We start from the raw sequence: 20238 nt of genomic DNA, 5'->3' as shown, positions 1-20238 counted from the left end.
TTTGGTTTGGATAAAAGTTGTTCTACCTGTGTGTGTGTGTTGTGTCTGTGTATTAGATAGATTGATAGATAGAGCAACAGATATATATATATATATATATATATATATATATATATATATATATATATATATATATATATTAGTATTACAGGTTAGATAGATATTAGTATAAGACAAACCCTGTGTATTAGATAGATAGATAGATAGATAGATAGATAGATAGATAGATAGATAGATAGATGGATAGAGCAATATATATATATATATATATATATTATTACAGGTTAGATAGATAGTAGTATAAGACAAACCCTGTGTATTAGATAGCCACTTATTGCCTAGTTGAGTACCCTACCATCCCTACATTCCGCATAGTCCCCAAAATACATAAGACCCTCACTGACACACCTGGCAGACCTATAGTAGCCAGCAGAGGCTCACTATGCGAAAGAGTAGGGAACTGGCTAGACAACATATTACAACCTATAGTCAAATCCTTGCCAGGGTATATACGAGACAGCACACACTTAATACAACAAATACAAGCAGTAACATGGCAAGAAAAGTACACTTGGTTATCCATAGATGTCTCAGCACTTTATTCGAGCATCCCCCATGAGGAAGGCCTCACAGCTTTGACATATATGCTAAGGAGACACACCAGTTACCCAGAGGAATTTATCACATTCCTTGTGGAACTCACAAAATTTCTCCTTACACACAACTACTTTGTCTTCGAGGGCCATTACTACCTCCAGAAATGTGGCACTGCCATGGGGGCCAAGTTTGCCCCCTCTTATGCAAACTTGTATATGGGATATTTTGAACATCTCTATCTCTTTGGGGGTGGACTGGCCCTTGAGGACAAGGTAGTTGTGTACGGTAGATTTATAGATGATCTAATTTTGATCTATAAGAAGAACACAGAACTTACCATCCAAGAAATCATTAACTACTTTAATAATAACATACTCAACCTGACATTCACACACCAAAATGATGACCACACTATTAATTTTCTAGACCTTACACTAGAACATAATAGGGTAGGAGAAATCATCACCAGCACATTCAGAAAACCGCTAGCAAGAAATACGATACTAAGAGCAGACTCTTGCCATGCTCCACACATACAAAGAGGTATCCCTAAGGGTCAATACCTCAGACTACGGAGAAATTGTAGTTCCCTCCAGGTATACATCAAACAAGCAGATGAACTAACAAATAGATTAGTAGCTAGAGGCTACAAAAAAAGTTTACTTTTCAAAATCAAACTGCAAGTAATGAGAATGGATAGGACATCATTGCTAATTAGCAAAACAGCCAAAAGCACATCAAACAGGAATGACATAAAAGAAGACATATGTTTTGTTACAAACTATAGCAACCAATTTTACACCATCACTAGAATTATTAAAAAGTATCTCCCTGTTCTCAATAGTGACATCATCCTAAGGGATAAATTACAGAAACGCATTAGATTTGTAGCCAAAAAAGCACCAACAATACGAGATAAGATCACACACAAGTTTCATGATAAAACCCCATTAACTACCAATTGGCTCACTCCCACAAAAGGCAACTACAGATGTGGCCGTATACCATGTAAAAGCTGCAAATACACCGATAAGTGTCTAACATTTACCTCTTCGCAAACCAACACAACATACCCCATCACCACTAGGATGGACTGTACATCAACATACATAATTTATTTGATCACATGTTCATACTGCCAACAACAATATGTTGGTATCACCACACGTCCCTTAAAAGACCGCATAAGGGAACACCTCCTATCCATAGAGGAAGAATTCCCTAGAACACCAGTGGCGAAACATTTTCACACACACCCACAAAAACTGACCCATTTTACGTTTAAAGCAATCGAACATATAACAAATAACCCTTTAGGAGGAGATAGGAATAAAACTCTATCCAAAAGAGAAGTATACTGGATCTTCATGCTTCAAACTAGGGCACCACAAGGCATGAACAAAAGATACGATGTTAATCTGTACATTGAATGAATAGTACCTCTTCTTCCACTCATCCAGGATGTCTTTGATTCCAAAATCTATATGCCAGGGACACAAAATAAAAAATAAAAAATAAAAACCTCATAGTAGAGAAAAGTACGAAACTATAAGTAATAACCAAGAAACATACACATAAAATCACAGGATGTTCCCAGTTTAGGTCTAGACGAATTCATCCCTCTCCAAAAGACAAATTAATTACCATTTTCTCCTTTAGCTAATCTATTGTATAAAGAAAAAAAACATACTAAAATTCTTTTATCATGCTTTCTAATAGCTCTATTCCTTACCCAGTGTTGTTATTCACAACAGGTAAGGTAGCTAATATACCCCTGTAGTCCCCTACAGTATCAAACAACAGAACTTTCCTTCTTAGTATGGACAATACCTATTTCTAGAGTAATTTTTTATTTACTGTTTGTCCTTTCTCTCCTATTTGCGATACACAACTAGGAGCCATTATTATCAGGGGACCCAAGGGATGTAGCATAGTAAATATAGACTGTTTCATGGACCTTACAGAAGTAACTCACAAACATATAGTATCAAAGTTACCCATAAATGCTATTAGATTACAGAATGTTATTAATTATTAATCATATTTATGCATGATGATGTTTGGAACAGTACTGTTAGCCCCATGAAGGGCTATTGTCAATTTTTGTTCCAGTTGTGCCACATATTACTCCTGCAAGTCCAAATTTCCCCATAAAGGGCTTTGTTAAATTACGGGACTTCAAAATGTGAGCCAACTGTCTAACTTAAATATGTGCTTATTCTTAGAAGTGAAAATATGTAAAAAACATAGAAACTAAAATCAAAGCAAATTACATAATAGGCACCTAGATATACATACACTGTCGTGACATTATTCAGTACTATACCAACTGAGATTTATATATATACATGTTATAAACAATATGTATAATTTAGTTCTATTTTTAAAATCATTCAATCATTATTTATCTGTTCTTTTTTAGTCCTCTGCTGCACAGGATCAATGCAAACATAGCAGTGGGTGACCATCAGACCATACACCTGTTGGCAATTTTTACATCTAAAGATTAAATTACCATACCTGCCCTGATAGGTCACTCACCACTTTATATTGACCCTGAACAGCAGAGACCAATATCTCTGATGAAGCGCATGTGCCCATGCGCGAAACGCGTAAGATTGGAGTTCACCTTGTATCCAGAAAGCCTACCTTGCAATAAAACTTTTTCCTGACACCTGGGCTCAGCTCTCCTTCTTCCTCATTTTGTATTAGATAAATAGATAGATAGAGCAACACATATATATATATATATATATATATATATATATATATATATATATATATATATATATTACAGGTTAGATAGATAGTAGTATAAGACAAAACCTGTGTATTTTATGAGCTTTCTCAAGTTTGTAGAATTTACTCAGTGCATGGAGATGCAAGAACATCTTGTGTGGTTTTTTTTTAGGGTTCACACATTAGTTATTGGGGCCGTAAATTATCACTGCACATTTGTGCTTTTATTTTGTTTTTCTTCTGCCCGTGCCATTCCTGCCCATACCGCTATACTGACATTCTTTTGTATTTTGTTTTCATTTCTTACCTTTTACATTTTTGTCCCACTCCCTTTACGCTCATCTCCTCGTCCACTACAGTAGGTTATTATATCATCTGTTTCCCATATTAATTTTCAGTTTTTTTTCTCTGTCTCTCCAAATTTCTCAAATTTTCCTTCTCTTTTTAAAAATGTCCTCCTTCCGTTTCTTCATCCTTATCTATCAGTGTTTTCTGAATATTAGCTTAGAGGTAGCAGAAACTTTACATCTATTTGTGCACGTAGCAAAACCTCCTTCTCTTGTTCGCAGGAAGAGCGTATCCGGCGCGGGGATGACTTGCGGTTACAAATGGCTCTGGAGGAAAGCAGGAAGCATACCATCAAAGGACCCAAAAAGAAGGGGGTGAGTGTTTTATATGTTTTAAGCTACTATGAAAATGTTGTTGTTGTTGTTATTATTATTATTAACATCGTCATTTATTTGTATAGCGTATAGCACCACAAAGTTCTGTAGCTCTGGAATACTGTCATTCATATTTCTCTAGGGAAAACAGCTTCCTGTCCATCCATACAAAGTGCACTCCCTGACTTTTGCATATGGGTAGATGGGGAACACTGATATTCCAATTAATAAGAAAACATTTTTGCAACAGCTTTACATCTTGCCCATGTATGCCTGTTTTCAGGGGCATTTCTCAGCTGTTTGTATGTAATTTGTTTTTTAACCACTTAATGACTGCAATGTACTATGTACATCGCTGGTCGATAAGGGTTTTCTTGCATGGGAATTTTGACAGAATGGAATCCAGTCTAATGAGAGTAGCTTTTTTATATTATAAAGTCTGTCATAGTATAATGTAACAGCCAACTTAATCCAGTCAAAAGGGTACATTATACTGAAATGTATACGGTATCTCTAGGTTTATACCTGGGTTCTGTTCCTTAAGAAATAGTTGTATAACAATCGTAAACTGAACCCAGATATATAATGTAACTCAATGGGAAGTAAATTAATTTGATTCCAGGCCCCTGCCAAAATTTACATTAGTAATGTAATATTATATTATAACTTAATATATATCATGGGCTAGATTAAGAGTGGAGTGCTAACAGTTACACGCAAGCGAAATAGGGTTTATTGCGGATGTTTGCGTGTGTCGTTTTTTTTTGCTCATATTACAACTTGAAAGTAATCACGATCGCTTGATCGCAATTGAAGTTTATGCTCGTCAGGTTAGAGCAACCTCAAAGCTCTTGATAACTGTTTCTCAAAACAAAAAAATGTCATCAAAAATACATGTAAAAGTACCGTTACTCTCATAATAACAATACTAATACAAATTATTAAAAAAAAAGATTTGAGGTCTCAGGTGTTAGAAAAAAAAGGCCGGCAAAGGGCTTTAACATAGAGATACATACATACATACATACATAGTTATATATATATGTGTGTGTGTTTATATGTGTGTACATATGAATTTATGTATGTCTATGTGTATTTATGTATTACAGACATATAAACACATAAATACATATGCACACATATATAGACATATATATATATATATATAATTGCATTGGAGACCTTTGCAATTAAGTAGATGAAAACATGTAAAATTATATCCATGCAATATTCATATCTAATAAAGTTTTATACTGTGTATGTACTGCAAATATTTCACATTCCAATGTTCTGCACATAGGGGAATATGTCATGTGTCTTTTTTAATTAGACATGTTTATATATATCTGTATATATCTATACCTATATATAATCATCTTGTATATAGGTATAGATATATATTGTACCAAAATACCATCATATGTAGAAATATGCATTTATGAATAAATAGAACTTATTCTTCTATGTGAAGAACATTGGAATGTGAAATATTCATATTTTCATGTCTAGTTAGCAAACTTGAGAATATGCAATCAGGTTTGCGCATTAGTGAGGGGTGGGGGTCCACACTTGTTTTGTTCCATTTACTTCTATAGGAGAATAAGTTATTGTGAGCAAGGTAAGTTCGGCTTTTTACACTTGTCGGGTTAGCGCGTGAGCGAAAACAGTTTACTTTCAACTTGTAATATGAGCACAACACGACGAGCACAAAAAATGACTTCTAGCGCAGATAGCGGTCTAACGAGCCCTATATGTGTTATTATATATTATTATTTTTAAAGCCCTATAATGAATGCTGTAAATGTAAAAAAACAGCAATATAAAAATGTTTTTATGCTTGTGAGGTCACTATCCATAAAAAGGGCAGTGGGGAATATGTAAAAAAGGCATTTTTCCTTTTTTAACATACAGACAGATGTACACTTCCTGTTAGCATCAATATAAAAAAAGACAACATGGAAAAATATTTTTAATATGTTACTGTTATTTTATATCTATGATAGCAATTCAATTTGTTTACAGTTAAAGGGACATTCCAGCCAAAATTGGAATCCACATGGGTGCATTTCAGTTTTGAATAGAAGCATTTTTGTAATATAAATGTATTGGCAAACATGCTTCTTATAAAAGTTATAGCTGTTTCAAAAGTGTATTTAAGTATGCACCGTGCACCAGCATTTTAAACAGATCACTTGTTCAGAGAGCCTAAGGTGCTTGTACCATCTGGTAATGACTCAATTTGTTCATTTCTGACATAATACAAGCCCAACTGGCTCTCTGGGCTGCTACAGCATTTAAAATGCTGGTGCACTGAGAATGTCTAGCTATGCTTCACATGCACTTGCAGAGAACAATGCTAACACTAAAACAGTGATAATTTTACTAGAAACATTTTTGCCATTACATGTGTATTGCAAATATGTTTCTTTTTAAATAGGTAATTCATCTATGTGCATAAACATTTTGACCGGAATATCCCTTTAACTGCCTTTAAGAAAACAAATGAATGGCAAGCTATTCCAATGTGCTGTAGACAGTATTACAGTCCTGTACTTTAAATGCAAGTGTGAAAAACTCTTCTGTAAATCTTTTGTTTTCAGCTAAGAAGCCTGTAAAACAACTTCCTCACGAGTGGTCATGTGATCACTTGGAACTGGCGCTTATTGTGCATCAGCGCAAATTGAACTGGTGCAAAATGAGGGTCATCTGTATTTTGTTCCATCTAAAAAGAGCGCTTTTAAAATGTATACAAAATGTGTGTGTATTTTGATTGCAATTTCCATCTTAGTCCGATGATTTGGGCAGCAAACTAATAAACGTACTAATCTACTACTAATATTCTTGTTAGTTTGTTGCATATATATATATACTGTTCAGAAGAGAGCACTCTCACCTCAATCTTCAGCTGCCAGTGTGCCAACGGCTAAATATAGAGGACTCCCCGAAACGTCACACTTGAGATATTAAAACTCACTTGCTAAAAGACCAGAGTGCCTCCTTTTGTCATATATATATATATATATATATATATATATATATATATATATTTATGTATATATATATATATATATGTGTGTGTGTGTATATATGTATATATATATATATTTATGTATATATATATATATGTGTGTGTATATATGTATATATATATATATTTATGTATATATATATATATATATATATATATATATATATGTGTGTGTGTGTGTATATATATATATATATATATATATATATATATGTGCTACCCTAATCTTTATTTATGTATATATATATATATATATATATATATATATATATATATATATATATATATATATATGTGTGTGTGTATATATATATATATATATATATATATATATATATATGTGCTACCATAATCTTTATTTATGTATATATATATATATATATATATATATATGTGTGTGTGTGTATATATACATATATATATATATATATATATATGTGCTACCCTAATCTTTATTTATGTATATATATATATATATATATATATATATATATATATATGTGTGTGTGTGTGTGTGTGTATATATATATATATAATCTTACCACAATTGCGAAGAAATAAGCATTCACAGACCAAGCTAAATCAACACTGTGTATTTATTACATCGAAAAAACAAAGGTTCCACCACTCCACACACATAAGCTACATCCAACGCGTTTCCTGCTGCTAAACAGCACTTCGTCAGGGATACTCACAGCTGTCTGATTGCACCTTTTATTACACTCACTATTCATTCTCAGGATTTAAAGGTATACTACCGCTTATATATTTAGCGGCATGTTTGTGATCTATACGTCATTCAATTTGGTGCATCATTATCACATCACAATATTTAAAATAACAATCTTAAATTTACAAGCACATTGTATCTAAAAATATATAGTTAGAAACATTAACACAAATGGTGGGAAAAATATCTAATGCTATATAAACCAATACTTTTACTGTCTCAGAATTTTATATACCGCTGAGCTATTACATAGTACACAAATAAAAGGGCATATATTAGATATAAGTATAGCCGTATATTAAGGACTAAGCACAATAAATTAATAATAATCCATTGCAATATAATCTAAAGCCTCTAGTAATAGCTATATTTTGAAAAACTTTTCACCTTTATTTATTAATAGTTATATCTAAATATTTATCATCCTATGGAGAAAATTTCGAATACTATTAACTATCGATTTTAACTTAGTTACCTATATAAAGTTTTACATCTGAGTTTTCGTTTATGCCTAAAGGACTCCCTGTCTTTAAAGTATAAATCCAGTACACTTCTCTCCTATTAAGCGTCTGTGATCTATTGCCACCTGTATTCAGCTTGGGCACATGATCAATACCTTGAAATGAAAATAAAGTATTGATATATTTTAATTCACTTATATCAAAGTTATCATTCCTTCTATGTTGGGCAAAATGTTTCGCCACTGGTGTCTTTGGCACCTCACTCTCAAGAGACAGTAGGTGCTCTCTCACTCTATCTTTGAGCATGCGTGTCGTTCTACCAGTGTATTGAAAAAAACAAAGTTTGCAAGTGATAAGATACACTATATATCTGGAATTACAATTAAGGTGATGGTTCACCATGTACACATTACCTGTTACTGTAGAGTTAAAAGTATCACTCCTAACCAAGTATTTACATGATTTACATGGTGTGCCACCACACCTATAGTTCCCATTTTTCTTTTTAAGCCACATTCTATCCTCTTTTTTCTCCTTGTTAGAAAAATTTCTTTTAAGATTGTTCTCTATGGTTTCTGCTCTCCTTGATACACACCTGATTCCTTTGTCTATGACTGTTTTCAATTTTGGATCATTTCTTAGTAGTGGGCTAAATTTCTGAATAATTTTACAAATTTCTGAATATTGTCTACTATATTTAGTGGAAAAAGTTAACTTATCCATATTTCCTAAAACTTTATCCTGTTTGTTTTTATCCTGCAATAAAGCTTTCCTGTCCATGGCCTTAACCTCTTCCATGGTTATTTCTAGATCTCTTTTCTTATAGCCCCTATCCATCAGTCTATTTTTTAATATATTTGCTTGTATAGAGTAATTCTCTTCACTACTACAATTACGTTTTAAGCGCATAAACTGGCCTTTAGGGATCCCCTTTTTCACACTATAGGGATGGCCAGAATCTGCCCTAAGTATGGTATTGCCTGATGTTTTTTTTCTAAATATTTCTGTTGTAATGCATCCTTTATCTACATCTCCTTTTATCGTTAGGTCTAGATAATCTACACTATTCTCAGAGCAAAAGAATGTAAACCTCAAATTGTTATTATTGTCATTTAAATATCCCATAAACTGTTCTATAGTTGAATCACCATTCTTCCAGACTATTAGCAAATCATCTATAAATCTAGTATAGAATAAAATACGGTTTTGAAAAGGATTATTAGTAGTGAATATTTTCTTCAGTTCAAAATATCCAAGATATAAGTTAGCATACGAGGGGGCGAATTTCGCCCCCATCGCCGTGCCCTGACATTGTACATAAAAACAGCCTTCAAATAGAAAATAGTTATGGGTTAAAAGAAATTGGACTATATCCACAATATATTCAATAAAGCATGTCTCAAATTTAGTATACGTATGTAGCATTTCGTTAAGGGCAGTTAATCCCTCCCTATGCGGTATACAGGAGTATAACGATTCTACGTCTATGGTTAAGAACAGTGATTCACTATCCCATCCTAGATCTTCCACCTTACGTAGTAGGTGTTTCGTATCCCTAAGATAACCTGGTAAGCTTTTTACTATGGGTTGTAGAAATTCGTCAATCCATCTCCCTAGGTTTTCTCCTATGGTTCCTATTGTGGAGATAATGGGCCTCCCCGGCGGTCTTGATGCGCATTTATGAACTTTAGGGAGATGTTTAAATACAGTTACTGTAGGGCTCTCATTTACTAAGCATTCTGCCTGTGCTTGTGTCAAAAAACCCTGGTGAACGCCTTCATCTAACAAAATTTTTAACTCATTATTAAACCGCTCTGTGGGGTTATATGTTAATTTATGGTATGTATTTTCATCTGATAGTTGCCTTTCAGCTTCCAATACATATGCTTCCCTATCTTGTACCACGATAGTGCCACCCTTATCAGATTTAGAAATTACTATGTTGGTATTATCCCTAATTTCTTTTAGTGCTTTTCTCTCCTGGTGTGACAAATTATCCCTTTTATTCTTTTTTGTGTGTGTATCTTTTACTTTTGTGTTGTACAATTGTGTCAATTCTTCTTCCACCACTGCGTGAAATACCTCAATTAGATCCCCTCTTGCATGTATAGGATAAAAACTACTTGTGTGTCCTATTTTTTGTGTAGAGCTTGGAATACTTAAATTACTGGGATCATATCTCAAGCTTTCACTATTTAAGATCCTTAAACTGTTGGTATCACACAATTCATTAAAAGTTAGTGAATCTATATCAGTGCCCATTGTACTACTTTCAGCCATACCCGTATCCACTATCTCACTGTCATAAATGGAAGATGGATCCTCATTAAAAAAATGCCTTTTTAAAGTGACCTTTCGTACAAACTTATTGAGGTCAACAATGGTATCAAATAAGTCCATATTTCTTGTTGGAGAGAAACCCATTCCCTTCGAGAGTGCAATCTTCTGTATGTTGGTTAATGGGACAGATGATAAATTTATTATACTCTCTAGTTCTGATCCTTCTTTTCTCTCATTGCTCTGGTCAGCCTGCTGGGATATTTCGCTTTTTGATCTTCTTCCTTTTTCTTCTTTATTCTTTTTGGGTCTCCATCTTTTACTTTATGCTCGTGGCCGGACATATTAGGGGTAATCCCCAGATCCACCAGTGATCTGTGTTCCACTTTTTCTTTAGGTCTTGCTCCTAGAGAATTATCTCTTTCATTATTTTCCTCACTCATGGGTGTAGATGATCTTGGACTATATGCATATGAACTGCCCTCTGTGCTTGAAAAGGTGACTTTTCTTTGTGCTTCCTTTTTATTACTGGACATGTCTCCTTCCACCCTTTTTCCCTTATTCTTTTTGTTCTGATGACTTCTTCTTTTATTTTGCTGAGTATTGGTGTTCCAACTATAAACTATATCTAAATCATAGTCCTTACAATCTCTTTGATATTTGCCCAATTTTCTTGCGACCACTTCATTATCAATTCTTTCAGTTGTATCTTTCAGTTGTTTCATATAATCTTCAAATCTCTCATCTTCTTTAAGATCATCAATCTGTATTTGTATCTCAGCTAGCTCACATAGAGTGGTTTCTCTTTCCTCTGTTCTTTTCTTTAATAGTTGCTTCATAAGAATCACAGAGCAATCAGTTAAATTCTGATTCCATTCTTTCATAAAAACCACATCCATTTTTTCTGCTGCTGGGTACTTTTTCATTCTGAGGCCTCGTGGTATTTTTTCCTCATTTATATACAGTAGTAAGAATTCCATTTCCCACCATGTCTTAAGTTCCTTAATGGTTAATTTCTCTTTCATAGAAAACAATGTGCTCAAATCTACAGGTGTGTGTTTAGGAGTGGTGTCCCCTTTAATGAGTAAATCAAGTTTTGCTCGTCTGTTTACAATTTCTTCCTGATCCATGGCTTCAAAATATTATCTTATGCACTATGCGCTTGACTTGTCACAGTATAATATGCAATTTGAGAATTTCACTTCAAACAAAGACACACTGTTGCAAAAACTGTGCTTTTGAGCCATAAGACATGTAACAACTTCCAGCTGTGTGCAACCAAAACAAACTGTTATATTTTTGCAAATTGGTTTGTAGTCTCATATGTATCGTTGCCACAACCTAGTTTTCTACAGGAATCAAATTGTTGCAAAGTTCTTACCGGTAACACTCTAATATCAGGGTACAAGTAGAGTGTTAACTGTGTATGTTTTTTCGGCTGAGTGAGTTTTACACATACATATTTGGGTATTATATTTTCTCCTTTGTAGGTAAATATACTTTCAAATAACCTCCAAAAGCTTTCAGTATTCCAGTATATTATATTGTATCATGGGTAAATGAGGAGGAGTGCCTGGACACTTTCTAACTACCCGCAGAGTGGGGCCGGATAACCGTGAGTAACCTGGGTTGATGTTTTCACCGCTGCATAAAGTTAGCTCAAGACCACCAATATACATGCTCATGTCATTTACCCATGATACAATATAATATACTGGAATACTGAAAGCTTTTGGAGGTTATTTGAAAGTATATTTACCTACAAAGGAGAAAATATAATACCCAAATATGTATGTGTAAAACTCACTCAGCCGAAAAAACATACACAGTTAACACTCTACTTGTACCCTGATATTAGAGTGTTACCGGTAAGAACTTTGCAACAATTTGATTCCTGTAGAAAACTAGGTTGTGGCAACGATACATATGAGACTACAAACCAATTTGCAAAAATATAACAGTTTGTTTTGGTTGCACACAGCTGGAAGTTGTTACATGTCTTATGGCTCAAAAGCACAGTTTTTGCAACAGTGTGTCTTTGTATATATATATATATATATATATATATATATATGTGCTACCCTAATCTTTATTTATGTATATATATATATATATATATATATATATATGTGTGTGTGTGTGTATATATATATATATATGTGCTACCCTAATCTTTATTTATGTATATTTACAGAAACAAGCCTCCTTGTTGGACTTAATGGATGCGCTCCCTGCAGGAGCCCCTGCATCACAGAAGCCTGAACCCTGGGCAGCAGCGGTACCGCCCAGCAGTCAGTCAGATCCGTGGGGAGCAGCCACTGCCTCTCCTGTATCACAGGATCCTTGGAAGTCTTTTGGTAAGTAAATAGTTACCCCACTATGGGCCAGATTACAAGTAGAGCGATATCGTTAGCACGAGGAGCGTAAATGCGATCCTAATATTGGTGTTCTTTGGTGGCTGCATATATATATATATATATATATATATATATATATATATACCGATTGTCATTGGCTTACCCATGTGTTCAGTTAAAAACCAGTAGTGCATTGCTGCTCCTTTAACACACGATACCAAGAGAATGAAGGAAATTTGATGATAGAAGTAAACTGGAAAGCTGTTTAAAATTGTATGTTCTACCTAAATCATGAAAGAAACATTTGGGGTTTCATGTCCCTTTAATATTTCAATGTGATTAATGTCCCTTTAATGAACTGCCAAATGATCTCTTCCAATTACAATATGGTGCTTTTAAAAACCACAATATATAAATCTTTGAGAGTTTCAAAATACTGAACTTCAGCTGTTACTTTGGTCATCCAAACTCTACGTTCATTTAAGACCTATGATGCAACTTTTTTATTTTTAGCTATTGTTCTGGGACAGAAATGATCCTTTGGGTCTGTCACCTCTGTGTGCACCTTGGTTTTCATAGCAATCACGCTGGAATCTGAGGATCTTTGTCATAAGAGTTAGGCTGACATTACATCACCCAGTGCTGCTGGTTGCATACAAAGTTTAAGCTGTGCGTTTTACATAAAGGCTCTCAGAAATTAGCATTCTTTGTTATGGCGAGGCAATGTGGCGCTTTTATACATTTCTGCCAGTCATTTACTTCATCAAATTGTTTTTTTTATTTAATTATCTGTATTTCTGTCTGTCCATCCGTCTGTATATCTTTGTCTATCTATCTATCTATCTATCTATCTATCTATCTATCTATCTATCTGTCTGTCTGTCTGTATATCTATCTGTATATCTATCTATCCATCTGTATATCTATTCATCTGTATATCTATCTATCTGTATATCTATCTGTCTGGATATCTATCCATCCATCTGTATATCTATCTATCTATCTATCTATCTGACATCTGTATATCTATCTATCCATCCGTATGTATATCTATCCATCTGTATATCTATCCATCTGTATATCTATCTATCTATCTATCTATCTATCTATCTATCCATCCGTATATCTATCCATCTTTATATCTATCTATCATCTGTATATCTATCCATCTGTATATCTATATCTGTATATCTATCTATCCATCTTTATATCTATATATCCATCTGATATCTATCTATCCATCTGTATATCTATCTATCTATCTATCTATCTATCTATCTATCTATCTATCTATCTATCTGTATATATATCAGTATATCTAAAAGCTAGGAAAGGGAGGGCACTCTCAGGATTTGTATACATCAAAGTTAGTTTATTGTTTGTAACAATAGCGTTAGAAAGTCATAAGGATAGGTCGACGTTTCGGCTTACATAGAAGCCTTCATTAAGACAAATGAACAACTGTTGAATACAAAAGAAAAAATAACAAAATTGAACACACAAAACACAAAATCAATACGTAATCACACCACCAAATTGTTTGCAGGCAGAAGAATAAACCCACAAATAATAAAATTAAACTTAGAAAAAGATAATAGAAATAAAAATAAAAATAAGGCAAACCCATACACATAGCGCTAGGAGATACAACAATACAAATCCCTCAAAACCTCTCGATCTGCTCTAGACATACACTGGAGGAGTATATACTAAAAACTTAGCAAACAACCAGAGTATATCTATATATCTGTATATCTATATATCCATCTGTATATCTATCTGTATATCTATCTATCCATCTATATATCTATCTATCCATTTGTATATCTTTCTATCCATCTGTATATCTATCTATCCATCTGTATATCTATCTGTCTGTATATCTATCTATCTGTATATCTATCCATCTGTATATCTATCTATCCATCTGTATATCTATCTATCCGTCTGTATATCTATCTATCTGTCTGTATATCTATCCATCTGTATATCCATCTATCCATCTGTATATCTATCTATCTATCTGTATATATATCTGTATATCTATATATCCATCCGTATATCTATCTACCCATCCGTATATCTATCTACCCATCTGTATATCTATCTATCTGTATATCTATCCATCTGTATATCTATCTATCCATCTGTATAACTATCTATCCGACCGTATATCTGTCTGTATATCTATCCATCTGTATATCTATCTATCCATCTGTATATCTATATATCTATCCTGACTGTATATCTATCTGTCTGTATATCTATCCATCTGTATATCTATATCTATCCATCTGTATATCTATCTATCTGTATATCTATATATCATCTGTATATCTATCTACCCATCTGTATATCTATCTATCTATCTATCTATCTATTTATCCATCTGTATATCTATCTGTATATCTATCCATCTGTATATCTATCTATCCATCTGTATATCTATCTATCTGTCTGTATATCTATCCATCTGTATATCTATCCATCTGTATATCTATCTATCCATCTGTATATCTATCTATCTATCTGTATATCTATCCATCTGTATATCTATCCATCTGTATATCTTTCTATCCATCTGTATATCTATCTGTATATCTATCCATCTGTATATCTGTCTATCCATCTGTATATCTATCTATCCGACTGTATATCTATCTGTCTGGATATCTATCCATCTGTATATCTATCTATCTATCTGTATATCTATCCATCTGTATATCTATCCATCTGTATATCTTTCTATCCATCTGTATATCTATCTGTATATCTATCCATCTGTATATCTGTCTATCCATCTGTATATCTATATATCCATCTGTATATCTATCTACCCATCCGTATATCTATCGATCCATCTGTATATCTATATCTATCCATCTGTATATCTATATCTATCCATCTGTATATCTGTCTATCCATCTGTATATCTATCCATCTGTATATCTATCTATCCATCTGTATATCTATCTATCCATCTGTATATCTATCTATCTGTGTATATATATACAGATATATATATATATATATATATATATATGTATATCTATCTACCCATCTGTATATCTATCTATCCATCTGTATATCTGTCTGTATATCTATCCATCTGTATATCTATATCTATCCATCTGTATATCTATCTATCCATCTGTATATCTATCTATCTGTAAATATATATATCTGTATATCTATCTATCTGTATATATATATCTGTATATCTATATATCATCTGTATATCTATCTACCCATCTGTATATCTATCTATCTATCTATCTATCCATCTGTATATCTATCTATCTATCTATCCATCTGTATATGTATCTATCTGTCTGTGTATCTATCCATCTGTATATCTATCCATCTGTATATCTATATCTATCCATCTGTATATCTATATCTATCCATCTGTATATCTATCCATCTGTATATCTATCTATCCATCTGTATATCTATCTATCTATCTATCTATCCATCTGTATATGTATCTATCTGTCTGTATATCTATCCATCTGTATATCTATCCATCTGTACATCTATATCTATCCATCTGTATATCTATATCTATCCATCTGTATATCTATCCATCTGTATATCTATCTATCCATATGTATATCTATCTATCTATCTATCCAACTGTATATCTATATCTATCCATCTGTATATCTATCCATCTGTATATCTATCTATCCATCTGTATATCTATCTATCTATCTATCTATCTATCTATCTATCTATCCATCTGTATATGTATCTATCTGTCTGTATATCTATCCATCTGTATATCTATCCATCTGTATATCTATATCTATCCATCTGTATATCTATATCTATCCATCTGTATATCTATCCATCTGTATATCTATCTATCCATATGTATATCTATCTATCTATCTATCTATCTATCCAACTGTATATCTATCTGTCTGTATATCTATCCATCTGTATATCTATATCATCTATCTATATAATCTATCTAGCCGTCTATATCTATCTATCTATCTATCTATCTATCTATCTATCTATCTATCTATCGGGATAGTACTGAATAATCACAGCCAAAATACTCCTTTATACCATTTGACTAGTGCATATACATGCAGCTTGGGTTGACATTATCCTAATGAAAAGGTTTTCGGAATTCCCTTCCTTGCACAAGCACAAATAGTATACAGTTCTGGGAAGTGCCAGCCGGTTGAGGACTCCAGGCATAAGGTTGGGCAGTATTATATTTGTAAAAATATTTTCATTTTCAAACATAGATGTTTTTGCAAGCAGCTTATAGGCCACTAATATGTTTTGAAGGTTAGTGTAGACCAGTGTTTCTCAACCATGGTCCCCAAGTAACCCTAACAGGCCAGATTTTGGTCAAATTAAAGGGACACTGAACCCAATTTTTTTCTTTTGTGATTCAGATAGACTTACTCCTATTATCAAATTTTCTTCATTCTCTTGCTATCTTTATTTGAAAAAGACAACATCTAAGCTAAGGAGCCAGCCAATTTTTGTTTCAGTGCCCTGGACAGCACTTGTTTATTGGTGGGTGAATTTATCCACCAACAACCCAGGTTTTTCACCAAAAAAGGGCCGGCATCTAAACTTACATTCTTGCTTTTCAAATAAAGATACCAAGAGAATGAAGAAAATTTGATAATAGGAGTAAATTAGAAAGTTGCTTATAATTGCATGCACTATCTGAATCATTAAAGAAAAAATTTGCGTTCAGTGTCCCTTTAATCAGCTGATGGATGAAGGCAAGTTAGTAACCATGGTTACTAAACAGCTGATTATTTCATCTGTGCTCTAATTCAGATATCATGACCATGGTTGTGAAACACTGGTGTAGGCAGTAGATAAGTGGTGGTAGAATACGGAAACAAATAAAAAAATATGTAAGTAAAATACAAAATGTATTGTACATGTGTTGGGTGCAATAAATGTAATGGATATATTCTTCGCTCAGTGTTTTCCACTGCGTTGCAAGTGTGAGTAAGCTGTGACATGCAGACGTATAAAACCTCTCCTGTTTATTTAGCAGATACAAACACAGCTGCTCCTGTAGATCTCTGGGGATCAAACACAGGTTCATCAACACAACCTCTTCCAAAAAATGCAGACCCCTGGGCTCCTTCACAGGCTGTGGCAACAGAAAATTCTACATCAGATCCCTGGAGACCTGGTCCAACAATTAAAGCGAGTGTGTCAAACCCAGGTAGGAATATACAGATACACCTAGAGTGGGAATGGAGCAGCCTATACCATTATTTATTGGAAGCACTGAACATATTTCATTTGTGAAACACGGAAATGGGCTGCACTCTCAAACGGAACTGGGTACACATCCTATGACAGTGCTTGACGCATATGTTCAAAAATTAGGAGCCAGTAAGAATATTTAGGAGCCAGGCATATTTTTTAGGAGCCAGACAGTTGGATTTGTTTATAGATATATGGAGAATAACCCAAAAAGTTAGGAGCCAGGGGTAAAATTCTAGGAGCCAGTGGCTCCCAGGCTCCTGGGTTTGTCGAGCCCTGTCCTATGATGCTCTGGGTTTTAGCCCTGAGGTTGCATAAGGTCTGTGCACCGTTATGTGGTTTTGTTTGATTGAGAGCGTGCATTGTTTGGCTTTATTAGGCACCCAGGAGGGAAGAGACCGTGACTGGGTCCTGAGCTTGGACCCATTTGGCCAGATGCGGTAACTAACTCTAACATTTTTGCTTTTAATCTTAGCTGTGTGCTTGCAAGAGAGTGCCAGACTTCCTCTGTGTGTTGGTATTTTATTTGTGCTTAACAGTCACAACATTCATCAAAAGACCATTAAAGGGACAGTCAGTAAAGTCATAATTAGACATTCCTGATTTAGCCAGAACATACAATTTTAAACAACTTTCCAATTTATTTCTATTATTTAATTTGCTTCCTTCTCTTGTTATTCTTTGCAAAAAAGTTTATCTAGGTAAGCGCATGAGCAGCAAATAACCTAAGTTCTAGCTGCTGATTGGTGACTGCATATATATACTGATTGTCATTGGCTCACCCATCTGTTTAGTTAGAAACCAGTAGTGCATTGCTGCTCCTTCAAAAAATGCTACCAAGAGAATGAAGGAAATTAGATAATAGAAGTAAACTGGAAAATTGTATGTTTTTTACCTAAATCATGAAAGAAAAATTCAGGGTTTCATGTCCCTTTAAGTACAGTGGAATTGCATAATAAACAAATACATAATAGAAAAGATAATGTAATAGCATTTATTCTGAATTTAAAATGAGTAGCAGATTTTTTTCCTAACAAAATTCAGTTACTTCCGTGCCCCCTGGATTATGTGACAGCCATCAGCCAATCATAAACACACAAACATTTATACTGTGAACTAGATATAGGCAACATTTTGGGATTCTGTATTTGTTTGCCGCAGATTTTGTTTTGGTGCCAAACAGTGTGAAAGTGCAACTCACAAAGTGCTGCATTTGTTTTGCAAATAAATGCCGAATCAAAATTATATCCCCATTATATATTTTAAATATTAATAGCAAAACAACTTTGGAATGCACTCTTATCATTTCTTTTGCCTGCTTTTCCTGTAATTACATATGATTACATAGCTGTAACAAAAAATATATAGCTAAGATTTCTTACATATTCATTTTAAGTACTTTATTCATCCAAAGTGTTTCCAACCTTAGGGACAAATAACTTGTATAACAAAGGATCAAGGATGAGTCAATTTCCATGAATTATATACATGTGGGGAGAGCGACTGAACGCAGGCTAAAGTGTGAACAAATAAACCATTCGAATAAAACGTGTTATGAAAATAGACAATTGGATAAATTATAGAATAGTTTCATTCTTTAATAATAAACAGATATATAAATATCAGCACAAAAAATACTATCAATACAGTGTGTATGTTCTAATAAATAATACAAAAAAAATGGACCCAAAAGAAAAAAAAAGTGGTACAAAGTTTCTAAATGTGTAGTCCGTGAAAAAAATATATAGTATCCAGTTATTGCTTCAAATTATGTTATAGATGTCTTCAAAAAACTGTTTCATAAATTAGGCACATATTGGTTTTTAGGGTTGCAGCAATCTAACTTTGTTCACGTTCTGCAGGGAGTTCATCATTTGACCCATTCAGCAATTTAAATGGGGCACTGAAAGACGATTTTTCTGAATTCGACACCCTACGGACCTCCTCCAAAGTATCAGGTATGCTAGCAAGATGGCATATTAAAGGGACGCTGTACTGTAAAGAAATTCTCTTTAAATGACTTGTTACATTTAATACTCTGCAGCAGATAGATGTGAAATTGTTCCTTTATGTTTATTTTTGTATGTCAAATAGCTGTTTTTGCTCTGTTCTGAGCTCTTTGCATTAAAGG

General features: G+C 33.6%; 1 protein-coding gene across 3 annotated transcripts in view; it reads left to right on the top strand.

The window, feature by feature from the left end:
* Positions 1 to 20238, top strand: part of EPN2 (epsin 2) — a 137475-nt gene that overhangs the window by 81130 nt on the left and 36107 nt on the right. For 2 of the 3 annotated variants that reach the window (XM_053694536.1, XM_053694534.1), the window contains exons 4-7: positions 3906 to 3998; positions 12689 to 12851; positions 17887 to 18063; positions 19970 to 20065. In XM_053694536.1, coding sequence (XP_053550511.1) covers positions 3906 to 3998; positions 12689 to 12851; positions 17887 to 18063; positions 19970 to 20065 — 529 coding nt within the window. The remainder of the gene's footprint in view (positions 1 to 3905; positions 3999 to 12688; positions 12852 to 17886; positions 18064 to 19969; positions 20066 to 20238) is intronic. The other variant, XM_053694535.1, reaches the window with a different exon arrangement.

The sequence above is a fragment of the Bombina bombina genome, chromosome 11 (genome assembly GCF_027579735.1).
Source record: "Bombina bombina isolate aBomBom1 chromosome 11, aBomBom1.pri, whole genome shotgun sequence".
Lineage (NCBI taxonomy): Eukaryota > Metazoa > Chordata > Amphibia > Anura > Bombinatoridae > Bombina > Bombina bombina.
Note: the sequence above shows the minus strand (reverse complement) of the source record. Positions and strands in the feature narration are given on the sequence as shown.